Source organism: Coregonus lavaretus (assembly GCF_964263955.1).
Source record: "Coregonus lavaretus genome assembly, chromosome: 24".
Taxonomy (NCBI): domain Eukaryota; kingdom Metazoa; phylum Chordata; class Actinopteri; order Salmoniformes; family Salmonidae; genus Coregonus; species Coregonus lavaretus.
Window position 1 is genome coordinate 16,344,339 of NC_140011.1, and position 26,360 is coordinate 16,370,698.

The window sequence follows — 26,360 nt, forward strand, 5'->3', positions numbered from 1 at the left end:
ACATCCCTTACCAGTTCCACAACGGCCATGGTCCCACTTATCGATCGATTTCCTAACTGATCTACCCTCCTCTCAGGGTAATACCACCATCCTGGTCGCTGTGGACCGCTTCTCTAAAGCCTGACGCCTCCTTCCTCTGCCCGGTCTCCCCACGGCCCTGCAAACTGCGGAAGCCCTGTTTACTCATGTCTTCCGGCACTACGGGGTGCCAGAGGACATAGTGTCTGACCGGGGTCCCCAGTTTACGTCTAGGGTCTGGAAGGCGTTCATGGAACATCTGGGGGTCTCAGTCAGCCTTACCTCTGGGTTTCACCCCGAATCTAATGGGCAGGTGGAATGGGTGAATCAGGATGTGGATAGGTTCCTGTGGTCCTACTGCCAGGACCGGCTGGGGGAGTGGTCGGTGTTCTCGCCTTGGGCCGGTCCTGGCACCGTGGCATCAGAGCCAGACTGAAGCTCCTGCGGTGGAAGACTGGTTTCGGCACGCGGAGGAGACGTGGAACGCCGCCCACGTCCACCACCAGCGCGGCGTGCGGCACCAGAAGGCCAACGCTGACAGCCACCACAGTGAGGCCCCGGTCTTTGGATCGGGTCTGGCTCTCGACCCGGAACCTGCCCCTCCGCCTGCCCTGCCGGAAGCTGAGCCCACGGTTTGTGGGGCCGTTCAAAGTCCTGAGGAGAGTGAACGAGGTTACGTATAGGTTGCTGCTCCCTACTGATTACCGTATTAACCCCTCGTTTCACGTGCATCTCCTCAGGCCGGTGGTGGCTGGTCCGCTCCAGGAGTCTCAGGTGAGGGAGGTCCCTCCGCCCCCTCTGGACATTGAGGGGGCCCCGGCGTACTCTGTCCGTTCCATCCTGGATTCGAGGCATCGGGTGGGGGGCCTTCAGTACCTCGTGGAGTGGGAGCGGTACGGTCCGGAGGAGCGGTGCTGGATCCTGGTGAAGGATGTCCTCGATCCCTCCCTGTTGCGATATTTCCACCGTCGCCTCCGGATCGCCCTGCTCCGCGTCCTCCTGGCCGTCCCCGAGGCCTGTGTGCTGGAGCTGCGCGTCAAGGGGGGGGGGGGGGGGGGGGGGGGTACTGTCACAACCTGCCCTGAAACTTCCTCCTCTCCTTGTTCTGGCAGGCTTCGGCGTTCGTCGTCACCGGCCTTCTAGCCACTGCCGCTCTTTTTTTCATCATTACATTTGTTTTGTCTTGTTTTTCACACACACCTGGTTCATATCCCCTCATCAGTCTCTGTATAAGTATTCCCTCTGCTCCCCATGTCTTTGTGTGTTATTGTTTCCATGTGGAGGTGTCGCTAGCTCAGTTGAGCATTATGTACTTTTATCGCCGGGATATTCACCTGTGTGTTTTTGGGTGGTCGTTTGGTTGGTACCCCTGGGCAACAGGCTTTGTGACATCACATTTTGGTGTAGGCCAATTTGGAAACGAATGACTGCATTACCCAATTGAGAATAATTGAGAATATATTGCGAATACAATCATCATCTTGAGCTATGCTATTTTCATTGTAATTCTCCAATGAGTCACATTTGGCAACAGCCCAGGTATGACTCTGACAAAAACAAGAACAATGACTACATCAACACCACCACTCAACATCAACATCACCACTCAACATCATCACCACCACTCAACATCACCACTCAACATCATCACCACCACTCAACATCACCACCACTCAACATCATCATCACCACTCAACAAATGACCACAAAGACAACCACAGCATTGAGACTGAGAATGTCCTGTTATGCAACAACCATACTGTATACTGTGACTATGAACCATATACTGTAACTGATAATGTAGTGGTACCATTCTCTGTAGCTGGCTTGTCTGCAGCCTTCCTCTTTCTCCTAAGTTGGTCTTCCACACAATGTCCAGTTTGCCGATCACCGTCACGCCCTTGATGACGCCTGCCTTCTCTGCGAACTCTGGCTTGGGCTTCAGACAGTAGAGGTACTGGCGCGTGTCCATGGGCTGCAGGTAAGACATCTTTCCAAACGTAGACGTTCTGGAACACAGTCAGGGTGGAGAAGTCTGAGCTGACACTGAAAACCTATTACCTTTGACATATAGTGGGGGCGTCTTCAGCTACACTGATAAAACCTGGCAGAGTGAATGCTGTATTTTGTAAGCAGCATAGTTTCCAATCAGAATAGTCATACAGCTTTCACAGTCTAAATGTTTTAACAAAAAAGCAGTAAAATAACACTATAAGTATCGACACTCGAAACTCTTGTTGGTTTCCTTTTTCTTCTTCACATGTATATCTTTCTTATTTTACTGCCTTTTTACTGAACAATCCAAACATAACTAAAATAAGTTTGTGTGAGATGTGTGTGTCTCCCTTACCCTACGTCCCCAGTCTCCACGGTGTTGAGCTCAGTGACGTTGTACATCATGGAGGGCTCCAGGGACACTTTCTCCATGAACATGGGCAATGTGGTGATGTTCTGGATCTGGGCCTCCAGGAACACCTCGTCTGTCTGGGGTCAGGGGTCAGCGCTAACGTTAGACGCTAATGCTAACTAGAGGAATAGCTCAAAGGACCTAACTGGGCAGCGCTTCGACTTAAATTCCCTTTCAATGTACTTATATTGGCCACTAAAGGGGATATTGTAGATTTCATTTAGGCCTAGTGTGTGTCACATTTTTCTGAAAACATGTAATTTATACAGGTAGAATCTAGAAAACACCACAAATTACCTGTATAACCTAGGCATGTACTGTATGAATGTGTCAGAAATGTTACACGGGGGACCAGTATGAAAAAAATAAAAATGTATGCACTCACTAACTGTAAGTCGCTCTGGATAAGAGCGTCTGCTAAATGACTAAAATGTAAATGCAAAAATATAAATTAGAACTCCAGTAAGACAGGGTTTTCATGTCTTTGTCAGTCCTATGAAAAACCAACCAGTGGGGCCCAAATGGAGTACCAAAGTCTGCTCAGTTTACCTTTGAGGAGTGGATTAGTACTGAACTGAACAGAGGAGCGCTCTGAGATTAGTTCATGCCTGCAATTCAAAGGCTAGTGATTAAGTAGGGACCACAGACAGAAACATTCTGCCAGACAGCTAGACAGACAGACTGGGGTTATTGTTACAGAGCAGAGCACCTCTATTTTACATCTCCCATGCCGAGCCTGACCAATCATCCAACCCAACGCCTCAGATCGGACACATCTCAAATAGCACCCTATTCCCCATGTGGTGCAGCTATTTTTGGCCAGAGCCTTATGTGAAGAATGTTTCACTTTATTTGATCTATTTGGACTCTTGAAAGAGTTTATTTCAGTTAAAGAGTGAAGTAAACATATACATTCACAATCAGATTCATAATCACCAACTCTACAAACATCATTAAAATGTAAAGCATCAGAGATTGGTACTGGATTTCGATTGAAAAATATCATTCAAATCTACATTCTGAATCCAATCATTCAAAAGAACTGTAGAAATGGAAACCCCACTACAATCATACAGACCTTTGTCTGAAATGGCACCTTATTCACTATAGTACACTACTTTTGACCAGAGCCCTAAGTAGTGCACTATATAGGGAATAGGGCACCATTTCGCAGCCCTAGACCAATTTTGTCTTGGGCTGCGAAAGTCCTGTGACAGATGAGTTAGCGAGAGGGCAAACGCCTTGAAGAGGAAAAGTCAGAGCAATGGCAAAACAGTGGAAAAAGCATTTCATGGACCTTTATTAAAGCAGCATGATACCTGATTTCCTTGCAAAAAGTAATATCTCACTAGTCTGGCTGACACCAAACTTGAAGTCTTCCTGACTTCACAGTCTGGAAAGGCTCTTTTGATGTTGTCGGCACGATGTGTTGATATTGAAGGGGGCTGTGCTTTTTAACTGATTGGTTCTCTTCTGTGTCTTTCTCACTCAAACACCCACATGGACAGCCACACACAGCCCCCGATCGCTGCCCCCTTCCAATACAACTGTTGGATTTTCAAATCCAAACAACGAGAGGTCTCAACCCGCCAGGAAAAACAAAAACGTTTGAGAAAACCAATCAAAGCTCAAGCCAATTTCTGTGCAAATATTGTACCATCAATGGGCTCCTGTCCAGAGCAGTGTTACAGCTCTCCCTCGCTGTGTACCACGTGAGTCGCATCAGCCAGGCTAATGTGCCACATAATTTTCCTATAGACTTTTATTCCCCACAATATCGTTATGGAGTTTTCAGAAATATTTCCTCAACACATTGAAAGCTAGCGTGTTAACGTCCATGCGTGCTTTTTCATTATTTTGACTTTGCTCTTGCTCATTGGCTCCAGAAAAAGACAGACAGACATTGCTGCAACAAAAAGTATTAAGAAAGCGAGAGTTAAGAGCAATGAAAACTGAAAAAACTATTACCACGGAACTGAGGTCACTCTAATGGAGGAAATAAAAACACAAGAGACAATAAACAAATGAAGGTTACATGCCAAATGAAAGTGACAATACATCTGATATTCTAGCAAATTAAACAGTACTATGAGAGAAAATAAGCACATTTTACTATATGCGGCACCAATGGAAAATGCCTGACCATGGAATGAAACATGACATACAGCAAACTATGTTTTTTATGTCAAGTTAAAAACCAATTGCTGAATTGATAGTGGACATTTCTGGAGAAAAGATGGGACTATGTGAGTGAAGATAGCTAAAGTATGTTGACAAAGGTAGAAGGTAGAAAGTTGAATAAGCTGGTAAGACAACTGTATTTGTCATTGTTTTGGTACAGGTAATAAAACAGTGAGGTAAGTGCAGCAGGGAGAAAGAGAGAAACAAACATACCTCTGCATTGTAGAACTTGGTTTTGACGTCGAGCGGCTTCAGAACCTGATTGAGAATACATTGCAAGCTAAATAATGCAGACGTCTCAAATGATTTCTCAAATGATTTCTCAAACGATTCCTCCATTCAACAGCTACGAAAAATCTTCCTCAATAACATTAGAAAATATAGCCATTTATCTCTGGTGACAGAAAATACTTAAATCCATGAGCCAAGAAATTTGATTTAAAACAGTCAGTATATCTTATACAAAAAGTATTACTGGAGGAGAAGTTGGATTTAGTTTATTTGTGTGACAGAGTAGATCCTTTCTGAGACTGAGGATAGTAGGTAGTGAGATTGTTTGGTAGTCGAAAGCCAAAGCTTGTGTGCTATTGCTAATTGCCTTTTTATATTGACATTTTAGTTATTTAGCAGACGTGGACCAGTGACATTGTTCAGGGTTGAGGTCCGCGCTTTCAATATAACTCAGTGAGGGGGAATGGGAGAGTTCAAATAAAGGATGCTTTGAAACTTACCTGAAATTTGAAGAACTTCCTGAAGTACAGCTTCTCTCCCGCCTGTGTGGTATAACTGACTGCACAAACCAAGCTGGAGTAGAGACACAAATTCTTCAAATATTAGCATTCAAATGAACTCCTATGCATCTTTGCAGATGTGTTGATGTACATCTTCCCCATAGCTGTGGCTCGAGTGACACCCTTTCCCAGAATTACATAGAGCATTGATCAAAAGTTGGGTACTATATGGGGAATAGGGTGTCATTCCAGATTTACTCCATGTCAGAAAAGAAAACGTACATGTGAGTTCCAATCTCTTTGACTTCATGGTGGATGACATCATCAATGCAGGACTCAGGCTTCAGCTCTGTGACTGCGTTGTTGGACGCTGATAGGTTTAGCCTCTGAGAGCTGGTCTGCAGGTCTGCCTGTAAGACATGACAAAAAGGGGGATTTCACTTAAAGGAGTGTGAATAGGACAAGTGGATTCATCAGAGATAGTTTAAACATGTTTCCATTGGATTTATGTAAATCTGTATTGTACCTTTACTAGTATGTCCTTGACCACCTGGTTGCTGTCATTATGCACACTAATGTAACTCGAGAAGGTCTCGCCAAGGAAAATATTTCTGTGCAGAGGGAAGTTGTTACGCAAGTGTCACACACAAAGACAATAGACTAACTGAAGACCAGAAATGAGACTTTGCTTTTCAGTGAAAAGGATTAATGTATGGTAAAAATAAAAGTTAACAAGTATTCCTGTGAAAAGTTTTGCCTTGCAAGAAATGTGATGATTCTATAATGAAACAGATCAAGACAAACTGACAGAAATGATCGGCCAGGGGGAATGAAAGACATAAACTGAGTGTATAAAACATTAAGAACCCCTACTCTTTCCATGACAGACTGACCAGGTGAATCCAGGGGAAAGCTATGATCCCTTATTGATGTCTCACTATTAACCCTCTAGAGTCTAAGCCCTGTCTAAGCCGGGGGGAGGGTTCTAAGCTAAGATATGAATTGTTTTAAGATGATCATACCAAGGATCCTCTAGCTATTTGATTTAGAATTTGTTAGACCCCTTAAGGTATGAAGACAATATATATATTGGATGAAACATTGAATTTGGCATTACTGTTTTAGCCAATAGAAACGCATTGAATAACAGATTCACTACATGAAACAATAGATAGTCCCCAAAAAAATCGAAAGGAAGTTTGTTCTGAAGTGTCTGTGCTATATCTGAGATAAGAAATAATATTATTATTTTTTACATGTATTTATCTCCTTATTTTAGGCTCTAAACTACACTACATGACCAAAAGTATGTGGACACCTGCTCATCGAACGTCTCATTCCAAAATCATGGGCATTAATATGGGGTTGGTCCACCCTTTACTGCTATAACAGCCTCCACTCTTCTGGGAAGGCTTTCCACTTGAGGATGGAACATTGCTGCGGGGACTTGCTTCCATTCAGCCACAAGAGCGTTAGTGAGGTCTGGCACTGATGTTGGGCGATTAGGCCTGGCTCACAGTCGGCGTTCCAATTCATCCCAAAGGTGTTCGATGGGGTTGAGGTCAGGGCTCTGTACAGGCCAGTCAAGTTCTAACACACCGATCTCGACAAACAATTTCTGTATGGACCTCACTTTGTGCATGGGGGCATTGTCATGCTGAAACAGGAAAGGGCCTTCCCCAAACTGTTGCCACAAAGTTGGAAGCACAGAGTCCCGAGTGGCGCAGTGGTCTAAGGCACTGCATCGCAGTGCTAGCTGTGCCACTAGAGATCCTGGTTCGAATCCAGGCTCTGTCGTAGCCGGCCGCGACCGGGAGACCCATGGGGCGGCGCACAATTGGCCCAGCGTCGTCCAGGGTAGGGGAGGGAATGGCCGGCAGGGATGTAGCTCAGTTGGTAGAGCATGGCGTTTGCAAACGCCAGGGTTGTGGGTTCGTTTCCCACGGGGGGCCAGTATGAAAAAATTAAATAATGTATGCACTCACTGTAACTGTAAGTCGCTCTGGAAAAGAGCGTCTGCTAAATAACTAAAATGTAAATGTAAAATGTAGAATGTCATTGTATGCTGTAGCATTAAAATGTCCCTTCACTGGAACTAAGGGGCCTAGATCGAACCATGAAAAACAGCCCCAGACCATTATTCCTCTTCCACCAAACTTTACAGTTTGACTATGCATTGGGGAAGGTAGCATTCTCCTGGCATCCGCCAAACCCAGATTCATCTGTCGGAATGCCAGATGTTGAAGTGTGATTCGCCGCTCTAGAGAACGCGTCTCCAGAGTCCAATTGCAGCGAGCTTTACACCACTCCAGCCGACGCTTAGAATTGCGCATGGTGACCTTAGGCTTGTGTGCGGCTGCTCGGCCAAGGAAACCCGTTTCATGAAGCTCCCGACGAACAGTTCTTGTGCTGACGTTGCTTCCAGAGGCAGTTTGGAACTCGGTAGTGAGTGTTACAACCGAGGACAGACGATTTTTACACGCTACGCGCTTCAGCACTCGGTGATCCCGTTCTGTGAGCTTGTGTGGCCTACCACTTCGCGGCTGAGCTGTTGTTGCTCCTAGACGTTTCCACTTCACAATAATAGCACTTACGGTTGACCGGGGCAGCTCTAGCAGGGCAGAAATTTGACGAACTGACTTGTTGGAAAGGTGGCATCCTATGACGGTGCCACGTTGAAAGTCACTGAGCTCTTCAGTAAGGCCATTCTACTGCCAATGTTTGTCTATGGAGATTGCATGGCGGTGTGCTCGATTTTATACACCTGTCAGCAACGGGTGTGGCTGAAATAGCCGAGTCCACTAATTTGAGGGGGTGTCCACATATATATATATAAACAAAAAGTATCTCCATATACAGTACATTCGGAAAGTATTCAGACCCCTTGACTTTTTCCATATTTTATTACGTTACAGCCTTACTCTAAAATGGATGAAATACATTTGTTTCTTCATCAATCTACACACAATACCCCATAATGACCAAGCGAAAACAAATATTTACATAAGTATTCAGACCCTTTGCTATGAGACTCGAAATTGAGCTCAGGTGCATCCTGTTTCCATTGATCATCCTTGAGATGTTTCTACAACTTAATTGCAGCATTGAAGGTCCCCAAGAACACAGTGGCCTCCATCATTCACAAACGGAAGAAGTTTGGAACCACCAAGACTCTTCCTAGAGCTGGCTGCCCTGCCAAACTGAGCAATCGGGGGAGAATGGCCTTGGTCAGGGAGGTGACCAAGAACCCGATGGTCACTCTGACAGAGCTCCAGAGTTCCTCTGTGGAGATGTGAGAACCTTCCAGGTGGACAACCATCTCTGCAGCACTCCACCAATCAGGCCGTTATGGTGGAGTGGTCAGATGTAAGCCACATGACAGCCCGCTTGGAGTTTGCCAAAAGGCACCTAAAGGACTCTCAGACCATGAGAAACAAGATTCTCTGGTCTGATGAAACCAAGATTGAACTCTTTGGCCTGAATGCCAAGCATCACGTCTGAAGGAAACCTGGCACCATCCCTACGGTGAAGCATGGTGAAGCAGCATCATGCTGTGGGGATGTTTTTCAGTGGCAGGGACTGGGAGACTAGTGAGGATCGAGGGAAAGATGAACTGAGCAAAGCACAGAGAAATCCTTGATGAAAACCTGCTCCAGAGTGCTCAGGACCTCAGACTGGGGCGAAGGTTCACCTTCCAACAGGACAACGACCCTAAGCACACAGCCAAGACAACGCAGGAGTGGCTTCGGGACAAGTCTCTGAATGTTCTTGAGTGGCCCAGCCAGAGCCGGGACTTGAACCCGATCAAACATCTCTGGAGAGACCTGAAAATAGCTGTGCATCGACGCTCCCCATCCAACCTGACACAGCTTGAGAGGATCTGCAGAGAAGAATGGGAAAAACTCCCCAAATACAAGTGTTCCAAGCTTGTAGCATCATACCCAAGAAGTCTCAAGGCTGTAATCGCTGCCAAAGGTGCTTCAACAAAGTACTGAGTAAAGGGTCTGAATACTTATGTAAATGTGATATTTCATTGTTCTTTTTAAAAATAAATAATCAAACATTTCTACAAACCTGTTTTTGCTTTGTCATTATGGGGTATTGTGTGTGGATTTTTTTTTTTTTTTTTATGTTTTATCCATTTAGAAATAAGGCTGTAACGTAAAAAAATGTGGAATAAGTCAAGGGGTCTGAATACTTTCTGAATGCACTGTGTACTTCCATATTTTTCTTACAGATAAACGGAGAACACCATTGTGTTCATGAGAGTCTCAGCTTTCAATCGATTGGTTTGTATAATTTGTAGGCCAAACCGTTCGGACGCTACAGACGTTTTCGTGAGAAGACCGATTTTCAGGATGTCTCATGGTCTGACAAACACCGCTCTATCGCTGCTACCTTTCACCACAGATGCAGAAGGGCGATATCGGCAGATGTGGTGGATTGAGACGCAGCCCATGCATCTCTAGCTTAAACAGACAGATTTTGATGGGGGCTCGACCATTGTAGGCCAAGGGTTAAATCCACTTCAATGAGTGTAGATGAAGGGGAGGAGACAGGTTAAAGAATGATTTTTAAGCCTTGAGACAATTGAGACATGGATTGTGTATGTGTGCCATTCAGAGAGTGAATGCGCAAGACAAAATATTTAAGTGCCTTTGAACGGGGTATGATAGTAGGTGCCAGGCGCACCGGTTTGTGTCAAGAACTGCAACGCTGCTGGGTTTTTCATGCTCAACAGTTTCCCGTGTGTGTCAAGAATAGTCCACCACCCAAAGGACATCCAGCCAATTTGACACAACTGTGGGAAGCATTGGAGTCAACATGGGCCAGCATCTCTGTGGAATGCTTTCGACACATTGTAGAGTCCATTCCCCCGACGAATTGCTGTTCTGAGGGCAATATTAGGAAGGTGTTCTTAATGTTTTGTAATGTAATGTTAAATGTTTCATCCTGTTCTATCCGTCAAAGGGTTCAAATGGTTGTTGCTGTAGTGTTTATTACCCAAAGTTCTGAGGTAGTGTGAGCATCTCTCCCAGCATTAAGGCCTCTGCTCCTTTAATAGTGGATGGGTCCTCCTTCATGAGCCGCCCAAACAAATCTCCTGTAGAATGCATGCACACACACGCATGCACACGAACGCACGTACACACACAGACAAACACGGTTAGTCACAGTCACACACACAAATTACTCATATATATACAGCTAAGTGTTGTCGATGATCATAAAGAACTTGACACAATGCTAGAAATGTTGGACTGCATCCTTTTTTTCAACAGATATTCTTTCTGTTTTAGGGCTATATGGAAAACTGTCACTACAAGGTCTAATAGTCAGCCTCATCAAATTTCCCATCATGTTAGTTTTGTAAATTAAATATTGATGATCAAGGTCAATATTTTAAATCTCTGAGTGAAAGGCTGCTTTCAGATGAGCAGTGTGGAAGTTTCGAGAGCTGGGTGGCATAAAAACTTCAACAATTTATTTTCTGTCTCCAATATAGTGTTCTAGTCGTTCATCTTGATTTACGGCCATGCATTCATTTCATTTCTCCCCCCTTGTATAATAGCGTCCCTACCCAGAAGTGTCACTGTGATTTATGGGTTCCGTGGCATTGGGTTACCAGCCCAGTGCTGGCCCAGCAGGCCTCCAAAACAAAAAACAAACACTGTAAATTATCTTCAGGCCTGCCCGACTGAATTTGGGAGCCGTTCATATACACAGTCTTTGGATCCCGTAGAGATTCATTGGGGGAGGCAGCTAGATGTGGCTGGCTGGCTGACTGGCTGGCTGTATTATTGATTACCGAATTCACAGAATTTTAGAGGTTAATGAACGTATTGGCTCAATTCATTTGACTGTCGTCCTGCCTGGAATTTTAACTAGAGGCTTAACCCTAGTAAAGGAAAGCTAGTTGATTTACACGTTCACTTGGTAGTCCTTTACACTCGTACCCGTTTACGGGTTGAAAATGCCCGATTTGGGCACTGATAAATGCCTACATTGGAACACAGTGGCTGTACTGTAACATGCTATACATGACGTCAGACTTCATGCTGTATGGGTTTGAATTTGAACACCGCGCGCGACAAGAACATGCCCCCATCCCTCCCGCTATTGTCATACAAGCAAGCCAAACAACCTTGACTCCAAATGTGCACTTCAAATGTCCATATCATAAAACTCATATCATATACAGTGCCAATGTATATGATTACTATTTGAAGTACAGTTACAAGATGACATGGCATCATACCCTGGGTTGTTCTGAACAGAATGAGCCTGTTTGTCTACTTTGAAGAAAATTAGCTGCAGCACGTGCACCTTATGCGCACCAAAATGACGATCTGTTTACCTGAATTGCCGTGTGAAAACCTAACACTCTAATACCATTTTCTATAACTTAGCTAGTCATGTTGGCAATAGTACAAGCTTTCAAATGATGCCCACCTGACCTAGATTGCGATTTATAATGGACCGTTTTTGGATTGCGTAAACAACAGTAATTGTGTGATGGTGGGGATGCAGGGTTGTGTTCAAAACAACTACAAGTGTGCTTGCTGTTGTTCCTCAACAGCACAGCTAGGAGAGCTCAAAAAAGCCCCTTATAGTTGAGTCAAAAGTGCATTGAAATTATTTAAGAAATGTGCACACTTTGGAGAGGTGTGGCCACTTGGAGACACCAGTTAGTCCTCTCACTCAAACCCTTGTCATTTGTTTGTCTTATGTTGCACCTACAACACATTTTCCAGGAATATTCGTATCATGTTACTGAATGGATCCAGAGTATTTTCAGATGTCATTATCAACAAATGCAGTGAAAAGTACAGTAAATATAAAATGCACATGAAATCATCAGTGTAACGTTTGGATTCAGTCTTGTGTCAGGTGAACGGTTGTGTCCTCAGCTTTGGTCTAATATTTTTTGCATTATCTCCAAACTGTTCCCTTTCAATTGCTACCATGGTAATGCATATGCGTTTCATATTTATTCTGTAAGAAACATTTCAATTGAGTCCTATCCATCGGCCAATTCCCACAAGTGTAAAGGGTTAACATACATACAATACCAGTCAAAAGTTTGGACACACCTACTCATTCAAGGGTTTTTCTTTATTTTTAATATTTCTTACATTGTAGAATAATAGTGAAGACATCAAAACTATGAAACAACACATATGGAATCATATAGTAACCAAAAAAAGTGTTAAACAAATCAAAATATATTTTATATTTGAGATTCTTCAAATAGCCACCCTTTGCCTTGATGACAGCTTTGCACACTCTTGGCATTCTCTCAACCAGCTTCACCTGGAATGCTTTTCCAACAGTCTTGAAGGAGTTCCCACATATGCTGAGCTTTTGTTGGCACTTTTCCTTCACTCTGCGGTCTGACTCATCCCAAACCATCTCAATTGGGTTGAGGTCAGGGGATTGTGGAGGCCAGGTCATCTGATGCAACACTCCATCACTCTCCTTCTTGGTCAAATAGCCCTTACACAGCCTGGAGGTTTGAACTTTGAACTCCTGTTGAAAAACAAATGAAAGTCCCACTAAGCCCAAACCAGATGGGATGGCGTATCACTGCAGAATGCTGTGGTATCCATGCTGGTTAAGTGTGCCTTGAATTCTAAATAAATATCAGACAGTGTTACCAGGAAAGCACCCCTACACCATAACACCTCCTCCTCCATGCTTTACGGTGGGAAATACACATGCGGAGGTCATCCGTTCACCCACACAGCTTCTCACAAAGACACGGCGGTTGGCAACAAAAATCTCCAATTTGACTCAAGACCAAAGGACATATTTACACTGGTCTAAACATTGGCCAAAACAAGTCTCTTCTTTTATTGGTGTCCTTTAGTAGTGGTTTCTTTTCAGCAATTCGACCATGAACACCTGATTCACACAGTCTCCTCTGAACAGTTGATGTTGAGATGTGTCTGTTACTTGAAATCTGTGAAGCATTTATTTGGGCTGCAATTTCTGAGGCTGGTAACTCTAATGAACTTATCCTCTGCAGCAGAGGTAACTCTGGGTCTTCCATTCCTGTGGCGGTACTCATGAGAGCCAGTTTCATCATAGCGCTTGATGGTTTTTGCACCTGCACTTTAAGAACGTTCAAAGTTCTTGACATGTTCCATATTGACTGATCTTCATGTCTTCAAGTAATGATGGACTGTCATTTCTCTTTGCTTATTTGAGCTGTTCTTGCCATAATATGGACTTGGTCTTTTACCAAATAGGGCTATCTTCTGTATACCTTGCATCACACTCATCGCAATATCTGTGGTGCTGCTCGTGGCAACGTCCATTAGCTGAGTCTACCTTTATGTCAAAGCTGTAACTAGGACATTCAGGAACATTTAATGTCGTCTTGGTAAGCAACTCCAGTGTATATTTGGCCTTGTGTTTTAAGTTACTGTTCTGCTGAAAGGTGAATTTGTCTCCCAGGGACTGTTGGAAAGCAGACTTAACCAGGTTTTTCTCTAGGATTTTGCCTGTGCTTAGCTCTATTCAGTTTCTTTTTATCGCAAAAAACTCCCTACTCCTTGCTGATGACAAGTATACCCATAACATGACGCAGCCAACACCATGCTTGAAAATATGAAGAGTGGTACTCAGTGATGTGTTGGATTTGCCCCAAACATATTCAGGCCAAACAGTTCATTTCTTTGCAACATTTTTTGCAGTATTACTTTAGTTATTATTATTTATTATTGCAAACAGGATGCATGCGTTGGAATATTTTTATTCTGTACAGGCCTCCTTCTTTTCACTCTGTAATTTACGTTAGTACCCAGCTAGCACATAATGTTCTGAGAACCATATGTTTCTTAGGGCTTGGTGAGAGTGTGGTTGTCCTATGGTTATTTAGCATACAGCCTTCCCACAAGTTTCTGGGAATGGTGCAGGATAGCTGTTTGGCTTTCAAACATTCTCAGCACATTTAAGGCACTTGACAAATAAACCATTATTTTCTTGGTATTTCATTACTTTAACAGAACGTTTCCTAAAAGTTCAAACATGGTTACATCTCATTTCAATTTTGGTAATGTTCTAGGAACGTTCTACAACTGGTTTGACATTGGGAATGTTCTCAAATAGTGGAAATTTCAGTACTTCAGCATAACGTTTTCTACAGGTTTGATCATGGTTCCGTTTAAAGTAATGTTCTCAAAGTGTTCCAAGAACGTTAAGATACAACGTTCTTCTGTGGGAATTTCAGTACATCAGCATAAGGTTTTCTTCAGGTTTCCTCATGGTTCTATTTAAAGTCACGTTCTCCGAGAGTTCTTCTGTGGGAATTTCAGTACTTCAGCATAACTTTTTCTGCAAGTTTCCTCACGGTTCTATTTAAAGTCACGTTCTCAGGACATTACCATTTTTTTTCCATAAAAACCACAACAAAACATTAGTAATGTTCAAAGAACATTCTAAGAATTTTATTTAAAAACATATTCATTCCGTTTTCAGCATCAACAAAACTTTTTCTATCCTCTATATTGTTAAGTGTGTTCAGCTGTGTTGGCCACACCACTATTTGGCCACACCTGATCTTAATGAGTGCTTGTTTCCTTTGAAATGGGGTCTGTTTGAATAGACTAAACTGAACAGCTTCGTATGAGTAAAACAAAATAAAAAAATACATACTAGCTCCATCCTGGTGGCGCAGTGGACTAATTCCAAGGCTAGAGAACAGAAGATCATAGGTTCGAATCTTACTTGACGCCGTGCCACATTAAAAAAGAAATGTGTTTGCATGATTAATGCTTAGGCAAATTAATTTTCATGTGTCATATCTGTGCTTGGAGTTCAAAACAGTTAACCTAAGCTAGCAGTGCTATTAAAAGTCTTATTGAAACGTGTCCTCAGAACGTTATTTAATTACCTTCAAATAACCTATAATTTCCTTTCTCAGAACGTTAATAAAACCTCCCAGGAAACCTTCCGGGAACCATAGTAAAACGTTCTCAGAACCTCCCTGCAACCAAAAATTAACATCCCAGAAGAGGCGAAGTTTAACTTTTTACTGGTCAGGAAACTTATGGCTTCGTTCCCAGAACCAATGCGAAACCAAAAACGTACGTTCCCACAACTTCCAAGGAACCAAATGTGCTAGGTGGGTATTGTGGAGTAACTAGAATGTTGTTGTCCATCCTCAGTTCTTTCCTATCACAGCCATTTAACTCTGTAACTGTTTTATTTGGCCTCATGGTGAAATCCCTAAGCGGTTTTCTTTCTCTCCGGCAAGTTATGAAGGATGCCGGTATCTTTGTAGTGACTGGGTGTATTGATACACCATCCAAAGCTTAATTAATAACTCCACCATTCTTAAAGGGATATAGTATTTGTATTTTATCTACCAATAGGTGCCCTTCTTTGCGAGGCATTGGACAACCTTCCTGGTCTTTGTGGTTGAATCTGTGCTTGAAATTCACTACTCGACTGAGGGACCTTACAGATAATTGTATGTGTGGGGTACAGAGATTGGGTAGTCATTCAAAGTCCATGCAACTTTTTATGTGACTTGTTAAGCAAATTCTTTACTCCTGATATGATTTAGGCTTGCCATAACAAAGGGGTTGAATACTTATTGACTAAAGACATTTGAGCTTTTCTCTGTTCTATATTGATATGCCTATGTCATTTATTTTGAATTACAGCTGCAAAGCAAACTGGATAGGCCTAATAAAGATTCTACAACTCTACTACATGTTGGCGGTAAAATAAATCAAGAGGCTTACCTGGGAGGTCTCGATTTTCACATGTCACTGGCATGTTAGTGAAGAGAGTGGGTTTTGTTAACCGCATCACTGTGAAAGACAAAGGATAAAAGAGATAAAATAGTTCAGTTAAGGTAAGGTAAGGTAGGTAAGTTTACTTGCTTGCAATTCTAGATTGAAATTCCATGTTAACATGAAATAACATGCTATTTGACACTTTAAAGAGCAACTGCCTTTAAAAAGCAACGAATCCCTTTGAAAACGGTCTATGTGGCATCGATATGAGTCAGAAACAGTTATCTAGTGTGAAAATGTACTACAAAGTGTAAATAGGATATTTTTGGTCATAAAGTCAGTCTAAAATGGAGTTTGGAACATCTGTGCGTCACAACGGGTAAATGAAGGTTGGGTTTTGATTTGATGATGTCCATTTGCCTACTAACATGGGGTGAACAGCTGCGGTGATTGCTCTCTATCCAATAGCATAGACAGTGAGACAGACCTGCCCAGCAGCTCCGACTTCGTTTACATAAGACAACACATAAAACATTTTTTTTAACTTGAAAAATACTGCACCAAACACCCTGGTTAGATGTAAAATTGTGCAACTAAAACATCCTCAGCAAAAACGTCAAAATGTATTACAGATTTCTTGAGTTACAGTTGAAGTCGGAGGTTTACATATACTTACAGTGAGGAAAAGAGCATTTGATCCCCTGCTGATTTTGTACATTTGCCCACTGACAAATAAATGATCAGTCTATAATTTTAAATGGTAGGTTTATTTGAACAGTGAGAGACAGATTAACAACAAAAAAATTCAGAAAAACGCATGTAAAAAATGTTATAAATTGATTTGCATTTTAAAGAGGGAAATAAGTATTTGACCCCCTCTCAATCAGAAAGTTTTCTGGCTCCCAAGTGTCTTTTATACAGGTAACGAGCTGAGATTAGGAGCACACAAAGGGAGTGCTCCTAATAATCTCAGCTTGTTACCTGTATAAAAGACACCTGTCCACAGAAGCAATCAATCAATCAGATTCCAAACTCTCCACCATGGCCAAGACCAAAGAGCTCTACAAGGATGTCAGGGACAAGATTGTAGACCTACACAAGGCTGGAATGGGCTACAAGACCATCACCAAGCAGCTTGGTGAGAAGGTGACAACAGTTGGTGCGATTATTCGCAAATGGAAGAAACACAAAAGAACTGTCCATGTCCCTCGGCCTGGGGCTCCATGCAAGATCTCACCTCGTGGAGTTGCAATGATCATGAGAACGGTGAGGAATCAGCCCAGAACTACACGGGAGGATCTTGTCAATGATCTCAAAGCAGCTGGGACCATAGTCACCAAGAAAACAATTGGTAACACACTACGCCGTGAAGGACTGAAATCCTGCAGCACCCGCAAGGTCCCCCTGCTCAAGAAAGCACATATACAGGCCCGTCTGAAGTTTGCCAATGAACATCTGAATGATTCAGAGGAGAACTGGGTGAAAGTGTTGTGGTCTGATGAGACCAAAATCGAGCTCTTTGCCATCAACGCAACTCGCCGTGTTTGGAGGAGGAGGAATGCTGCCTATGACCCCAAGAATACCATCCCCACCGTCAAACATGGAGGTGGAAACATTATGCTTTGGGGGTGTTTTTCTGCTAAGGGGACAGGACAACTTCACCGCATCAAAGGGACGATGGACGGGGCCATGTACCGTCAAATCTTGGGTGAGAACCGCCTTCCCTCAGCCAGGGCATTGAAAATGGGTTGTGGATGGGTATTACAGCATGACAATGACCCAAAACACACAGCCAAGGCAACAAAGGAGTGGCTCAAGAAGAAGCACATTAAGGTCCTGGAGTGGCCTAGCCCGTCTCCAGACCTTAATCCCATAGAAAATCTGTCGAGGGAGCTAAAGGTTCGAGTTGCCAAACGTCAGCCTCGAAACCGTAATGACTTGGAGAAGATCTGCAAAGAGGAGTGGGACAAAATCCCTCCTGAGATGTGTGCAAACCTGGTGGCCAACTACAAGAAACGTCTGACCTCTGTGATTGCCAACAAGGGTTTTGCCACCAAGTACTTAGTCATGTTTTGCAGAGGGGTCAAATACTTATTTCCCTCATTAAAATGCAAATCAATTCATAACATTTTTTACATGCGTTTTTCTGGATTTTTTTGTTGTTATTCTGTCTCACTGTTCAGAAAAACCTACCATTAAAAATATAGACTGATCATGTCTTTGTCAGTGGGCAAACGTACAAAATCAGCAGGGGATCAAATACTTTTTTCCCTCACTGTAGGTTGGAGTCATTAAAAACTAGATTTTCAACCACTCCACAGATTTCTTGTTAACAAACTATAGTTTTGGCAAGTCGGTTAGGACATCTACTTTGTGCATGACACAAGTAATTTTTCCAACAATTGTTTACAGACAGATTATTTCACTTATAATTCACTATATCACAATTCCAGTGAGTCAGAAGTTTACATACACTAAGTTGACTGTGCCTTTAAACAGCTTGGAAAATTCCAGAAAATGAAAAAGCTTTAGAAGCTTCTGATAGGCTAATTGACATCATTTGAGTCAATTGGCGGTGTACCTGTGGATGTATTTCAAGGCCTACCTTCAAACTCAGTGCCTCTTTGCTTGACATCATGGGAAAATCAAAAGAAATCAGCCAAGACCAGCCAAAATTGTAGACCTTCACAAGTCTGTTTCATCCTTGGGAGCAATTTCCAAACGCCTGAAGGTACCACGTTCATCTGTACAAACAATAGTACGCAAGTATAAACACCATGGGACCACGCAGCCGTCATACCACTCAGGAAGGAGACGCGTTCTGTCTCCTAGAGATGAACGTACTTTGGTGCGAAAAGTGCAAATCAATCCCAGAACAACAGCAAAGGACATTGTGAAGATGCTGGAGGAGACAGGTACAAAGGTATCTATATCCACAGTAAAACGAGTCCTATATCGGCATAACCTGAAAGGCCGCTCAGCAAGGAAGAAGCCACCGCTCCAAAACCGCCATAAAAAATCCAGACCACGGTTTGCAACTGCACATGGGGACAAAGATCGTACTTTTTGGAGAAATGTACTCTGGTCTGATGAAACAAAAATAGAACTGTTTGGCCATAATGACCATCGTTATGTTTGGAGGAAAAAGGGGAACGCTTGCAAGCTGAAGAATACCATCCCAACCGTGAAGCACGGGGGTGGCAGCATCATGCTGTGGGGGTGCTTTGCTGCAGGAGGGACTGGTGCACTTCACATAATAGATGGCATCATCAGTGTTATGATGAGTTTCTCGGGTGTCAAAGAATCAAGGATGCAAGGATATACTTAGACATTCTGTGGAGACTTTATACCAAGTATTTATTGAATCACGAGCTCGTGGGTTCATCTAACAAACCGACATGGCTTTGCCCTTCGTCACTTGAACAAAGAAGACACTACCATATATAGCCTTTATTACCATCTTCCTGGCATACATCTGGCAAGTCTCCATGGGCACTCCCTGTCTTTGATGTTCATCACTCTTTACCCCAAGTCACTATCCTAAACATCACTCATGCTATCCTAAATATCAGTAATCTCCTTTGACATAATGGAATGTAGACTTCATGGCCCCAAACCACTCATCTCTTAACTCTTCCTCTGTCCTCACAATCCTATAACATGACATCATTACAATGAGGAAGGACATTTATGTGGATATATTGAAGCAACATCTCAAGACATCAGTCAGGAAGTTAAAGCTTGGTCGCAAATGGGTCTTCTAAATGGACAATGACCCCAAGCATACTTTCAAAGTTAGGCAAAATGGCTTAAGGACAACAAAGTCAAGGTATTGGAGTGGCCATCACAAAGCCCTGACCTCAATCCTATGGAACATTTGTGGGCAGAACTGAAAGAGTGTGTGCGAGCAAGGAGGCCTACAAACCTGACTCAGTTACACCAGCTCTGTCAGGAGGAATGGGCCAAAATTCACACAACTTATTGTGGGAAGCTTGTGGAAGGCTATCTGAAACGTTTGACCCAAGTTAAACAATTTAAAGGCAATGCTACCAAATACGAATTGAGTGTATGTAAACCTCTGACCCACTGGGAATGTGATGAAATAAATAAAAGCTGAAATAAATAATTCTCTCTACTATTATTCTGACATTTCACATTCTTAAAATAAAGTGGTGATCCTAACTGACCTAAGACAGAGAATGTTTACTAGGATTAAATGTCAGGAATTGTGAAAAACTGAGTTGAAATTTATTTTGCTAAGGTGTATGTAAACTTCCGACTTCAACTGTATTTTAGATTCATTCTGGGGATTTTGAGGAAGTGTAATAGGCTTTCGCATCTACAGTGTCTCATGGAGGACATACATCATTAACCAAAGGCGGAATAGGTAAGGAAAAACACCTCCAAGACAATCTTGTTTTTCTAATAAGCAACAGAAAAACACACGTGCCAATCCGCGTGTTCAGTGGCTCTTTAGTTAAGTTTAGATTTATGTTAAAATCGCACTTGGTTCATAGAACCATGTCAGTAACCTCCGGTAGTCGCTAGATGTGGTTGTAATAAACAGAGCGGTTTCTGTTTTCTTCCTACAAATGTGGATCTCTTTTGAACAGTTTAAGCTACAAAATATTATGACCCCATCACTGAAATATAATGAACACGTATATATATCTTCTGTTTCCCTCTACAATACCCACAATTCTCATTAGAAAAACATAAACAAGACCAGGCACTTAATCAGCCTGGGGGGAAAAGAAGATAATCAATGATCATGTTCTTTTCTATACAGAAGATCATATAAAAGTATTGCCTTTCTGAGGCATTTCAGTCACTTCAAACCATACTTCCTTCAGATTGAAATACTGTCAAAAGCACTCTCAGACTGATTTGTAATAGAGTGTCATAGCCCCAATAAAAACTGTAAACATTGGCCATTGATTACATAACGTATTGTTACATGGTGGGGTCCAAATTTGTTTTGATATCAAAATGGGGTTGTGGGCCCAAAAGGTTTGGGAATCCTTGGGTTAAAGTAAGGTGACTAGGGTTAGTGTTTTCTCCGTGAAATGGTTGTGAGGATTAAAACGAGTGGTTAGTTTCAGTTCTTGATCGTTAGGCTAGTTGAGGATCTATACACCATAATAATAATAATAATAATATGCCATTTAGCAGACGCTTTTATCCAAAGCGACTTACAGTCGTGCGTGCATACATTTTTTTTTGTGTATGGGTGGTCCCGGGGATCGAACCCACTACCTTGGCGTTACAAGCGCCGTGCTCTACCAGCTGAGCTACAGAGGACCACACCATCTGAGCGGTACCACAGGTTTTTCTGGATCAAAATGGGGCTTAGGTGGTGGGCGTGGCAAGGTCGTGGCCATGGGTGTGGCCAATGGTGCGGTCACCGACCAGCAATGTTAGAGGCCCTCCTGTTGGCTGCAGTGACAAAATGTTGCTGTTTTAATTGACTGAAATTCTACACATTTTGCCATGTGGCGGAGATAAAATGTTGCACATTTCCTGCAATTCTACATATTTTGCCACGGTTTATGCCATCTTAGAGACTCAAACATTATTTAAAAAATTAATTGGTGCCCCATGCAAGCTGTCATCAAGGCAAAGGACGGTTACCTTGAAGAATCTCAAATATAAAATGTATTTTGATTTGTTTAACACTTTTTTGGTTACTACATGATTCCATATGTGTTATTTCATAGTTTTGATGTCTTCACTATTATTCTACAATGTAAGAAATAGTAAAAATAAAGAGTAGGTGTGTCCAAACTTTTGACTGGTAGTATATATGTCCTATGAACATAGAATTGCGTGCAGTGTTGTCAATAATGATGTCATGAAATGTAGAGCCGTGCATCTGTTTTTCTGTCTGAGTAATACTGATTTCAAAGAGAAACATGACATGTATTTGTATTTATTATGGATCCTCATTAGCTGCTGCCACTTTTTTGGTTACTACATGATTCCATATGTGTTATTTCATAGTTTTGATGTCTTCACTATTATTCTACAATGTAGAAAATAGTAAAAAAAATAAAGAGTAGGTATGTCCAAACTTTTGACTGGTACTGTATATATACATATACACACACACACACACACACACACACACACACACACACACACACACACAGGTAACTGCCAAAATAAAGGATACACTTGAGTAAATAAAGGATTCCAAGTATATTGAAAATAGGTGCTTCCACACAAGTGTAGTTCCTGAGTTAATTAAAGGGATGCTTCGGGATTTTGGCAGAGTCAGATGAACTGGTGGATACCATTTTTATGTCTCTGTGTCCAGTATGAAGGAAGTTAGAGGTAGTTTCGCGAGCCAATGCTAATTAGCGTTAGCACAATGACTGGACGTCTACGGGTACAGTGGCTTGCGAAAGTATTCACCCCCTTGGCATTTTTCCTATTTTGTTGACAATCTGGAATTAAAATTGATTTTTTTGGGGGTTTGTATCATTTGATTTACACAACATGCCTACCACTTTGAAGATGCAAAGTACTTTTTATTGTGAAACAAAGAAGAAATAAGACAAAAAAACTGAAAACTTGAGAGTGCATAACTATTCACCCCCCCAAAGTCAATACTTTGTAGAGCCACCTTTTGCAGCAATTACAGCTGCAAGTCTCTTGGGGTATGTCTCTATAAGCTTGGCACATCTAGTCACTGGGATTTTTGCCCATTCTTCAAGGCAAAACTGCTCCAGCTCCAAGTTGGATGGGTTCCGCTGGTGTACAGCAATCTTTAAGTCATACCACAGATTCTCAATTGGATTGAGGTCTGGGCTTTGACTAGGCCATTCCAAGACATTTAAATGTTTCCCCTTAAACCACTCAAGTGTTGCTTTAGCAGTATGCTTAGGGTCATTGTCCTGCTGGAAGGTGAACCTCCGTCCCAGTCTCAAATCTCTGGAAGACTGAAACAGGTTTCCCTCAAGAATTTCCCTGTATTTAGCGCCATCCATCATTCATTCAATTCTGACCAGTTTCCCAGTCCCTGCCGATGGAAAACATCCCCACAGCATGATGCTGCCACCACCATGCTTCACTGTGGAGATGGTGTTCTCGGGTGATGAGAGGTGTTGGGTTTGCGCCAGACATAGCGTTTTCTTTGATGGCCAAAAAGCTCAATTTTAGTCTCATCTGACCAGAGTACCTTCTTCCATATGTTTGGGGAGTCTCCCACATGGCTTTTGGCGAACACCAAACGTGTTTGCTTAATTTTTTCTTTAAGCAATCGCTTTTTTCTGGCCACTCTTCCGTAAAGCCCAGCTCTGTGGAGTGTAAGGCTTAAAGTGGTCCTATGGACAGATACTCCAATCTCCGCTGTGGAGCTTTGCAGCTCCTTCAGGGTTATCTTTGGTCTCTTTGTTGCCTCTCTGATTAATGCCCTCCTTGCCTGGTGCGTGAGTTTTGGTGGGCGGCCCTCTCTTGGCACGTTTGTTGTGGTGCCATAATCTTTCTATTTTTTTATAATGGATTTAATGGTGCTCCGTGGGATGTTCAAAGTTTCTGATATTTTTTTAATAACCCAACCCTGATCTGTACTTCTCCACAACTTTGCCCCTGACCTGTTTGGAGAGCTCCTTGGTCTTCATGGTGCTGCTTGCTTGGTGGTGCCCCTTGCTTAGTGGTGTTGCAGACTCTGGGGCCTTTCAGAACAGGTGTATATATACACTGAGATCATGTGACACTTAGATTCCACACAGGTGGACTTTATTTAACTAATTATGTGACTTCTGAAGGTAATTGGTTGCACCAGATCTTATTTAGGGGCTTCATAGCAAAGGGGGTGAATACATATGCACGCACCACTTTTCCGTTATTAATTTTTTACAATTTTTTGAAACAAGTTTTTTTCATTTCACTTCACCAATTTGGACTATTTTGTGTATGTCCATTACATGAAATCCAAATAAAAATCCATTTAAATTACAGGTTGTAATGCAACAAAATAGGGGGCTGAATACTTTTGCAAGGCACTGTATCTGCTAGCATGCTAGACATAACTGTTGTTTATTAAAATGTTGAACGTAATGGTCTATCCTTGTAGGCTACGTAGCAATATCACATAGATATTACATTTTAGACAAAGCCTTAAAAAAATGAAAAATATAAGTATTTTTGTCTCCTAAAAAAGGTATACTTTCCCAAGTAATCGAATACTAACGTCCGTTCGGATATCCACACTTTCTAACAACTGTGCCCATCCCTAAAAAAAATAAGAGGAGAAACCAGTTGCGTCTGGATTGGGTAGTGAGTGATTCTTATGACATTGCCAGCAGTAAGATTTTAGTTCCAATTTCCAAAAAGACAAGGGCTGTGGGTGGGACCAAACAACAGCTCAGTTTAACAGGTCCTAAAGAGTATGTGTGTGTGTCTCAGTCACCAGATCTCAATCCAATTGAACAATTATGGGAGATTCTGGAGTGGCGCCTGAGACAGCAATTTCCACCACCATCAACAAAACACAAAATTATGGAATTTCTTGTGGAAGAATGGTGTCGCATACCTCCAATAGAGTTCCAGACACTTGTAAAATCTAGCCTATGCAAAGGTGCATTGAAGCTGTTCTGGCGGCTCGTGGTTGCCCAATGCCCTATTAAAAACGTTATGTTGGTCTTTCCTTTAGAAACGTCCTCTCACTGTCAACTGCGTTTATTTTCAGCAAACTTAACAAATGAAAATATTTGTTTGAACATATCAATATTCAACAACTGAGACAGAAACTGAACAAGTTCCACATAATGTGTCCCTGAACAAAGGGGGGGTCAAAATCAAAAGTAACAGTCAGTATCTGGTGTGGCCACCAGCTGCATTAAGTACTGCAGTGCATCTCCTCCTCATGGACTGCACCAGATTTGCCAGTTCTTGCTGTGAGATGTTACCCCACTCTTCCACCAAGGCACCTGCAACTTCCCAGACATTTCTGGGGGGAATGGCCCTAGCCCTCACACTCCGATCCAACAGGTCCCAGACGTGCTCAATGGGATTGAGATCCGGGCTCTTCGCTGGCCATGGCAGAACACTGATATTCCTGTCTTGCAGGAAATCACGCACAGAACGAGCAGTATGGCTGGTGGCATTGTCATGCTGGAGGGTCATGTCAGGATGTGCCTGCAGGAAGGGTACCACATGAGGGAGGAGGATGTCTTCCCTGTAAACGCACAGCGTTGAGATTGCCTGCAATGACAACAAGCTCATTCCGATGATGCTGTGACACACCGCCCCAGACCATGACGGACCCTCCACCTCCAAATCGATCCCGCTCCAGAGTACAGGACTTGGTGTAACACTCATTCTTTCGACGATAAACGCGAATTCGACCATCACCCCTGGTGAGACAAAACCGCAACTCGTCAGTGAAGAGCACTTTTTGCCAGTCCTGTCTGGTCCAGCGACGGTGGGTTTGTGCCCATAGGCGACGTTGTTGCCGGTGATGTCTGGTGAGGACCTGCCTTACAACAGGCCTACAAGCCCTCAGTTCAGCCTCTCTCAGCCTATTGCGGACAGTCTGAGCACTGATGGAGGGATTGTGCGTTCCTGGTGTAACTCGGGCAGTTGTTGTTGCCATTCTGTACCTGTCCCGCAGGTGTGATGTTCGGATGTACCGATCCTGTGCAGGTGTTGTTACACGTGGTCTACCACTGCGAGGACGATCAGCTGTCCGTCTTGTCTCCCTGTAGCGCTGCCTTAGGCGTCTCACAGTACGGACATTGAAATGTATTGCCCTGGCCACATCTGCAGTCCTCATGCCTCCTTGCAGCATGCCTAAGGCATGTTCACGCAGATGAGCAGGGACCCTGGGCATCTTTCTTTTGGTGTTTTTCAGAGTCAGTAGAAAGGCCTCTTTAGTGTCCAAAATTTTCATAACTGTGACCTTAATTGCCTATCTTCTGTAAGCTGTTAGTGTCTTAACAACCGTTCCACAGGTGCACATTCATTAATTGTTTATGGTTCAATGAACAAGCATGGGAAATAGTGTTTCAACCCTTTACAATGAAGATCTGTGAAGTTATTTGGACTTTTACAAATTATCTTTGAAAGACAGGGTCCTGAAAAAGGGACATTTCTTTTTTTCCCTGAGTTTATATATATATATATATATATATATATATATATATATATATATATATACATACACAGTGAGGGAAGAAAGTATTTGATCCCCTGCTGATTTTGTACGTTTGCCCACTGACAAAGAAATGATCAGTCTATAATTTTTATGGTAGGTTTATTTGAACAGTGAGA

At 42.7% G+C, this 26,360-nt stretch overlaps 1 protein-coding gene across 1 annotated transcript in view; it reads right to left on the bottom strand.

The window, feature by feature from the left end:
* The window catches only part of LOC311100053 (trafficking protein particle complex subunit 13-like), a 34,031-nt gene that overhangs the window by 3,922 nt on the left and 3,749 nt on the right, over positions 1-26,360 (bottom strand). Inside the window, exons 2-10 of the mRNA XM_084140796.1 lie at positions 16,092-16,160; positions 10,342-10,441; positions 5,864-5,948; positions 5,620-5,747; positions 5,338-5,410; positions 4,820-4,864; positions 4,394-4,411; positions 2,369-2,502; positions 1,829-2,027 (exon numbers count right to left, since the gene is read on the bottom strand). Coding sequence (XP_083996922.1) covers positions 1,829-2,027; positions 2,369-2,502; positions 4,394-4,411; positions 4,820-4,864; positions 5,338-5,410; positions 5,620-5,747; positions 5,864-5,948; positions 10,342-10,441; positions 16,092-16,160 — 851 coding nt within the window. The remainder of the gene's footprint in view (positions 1-1,828; positions 2,028-2,368; positions 2,503-4,393; positions 4,412-4,819; positions 4,865-5,337; positions 5,411-5,619; positions 5,748-5,863; positions 5,949-10,341; positions 10,442-16,091; positions 16,161-26,360) is intronic.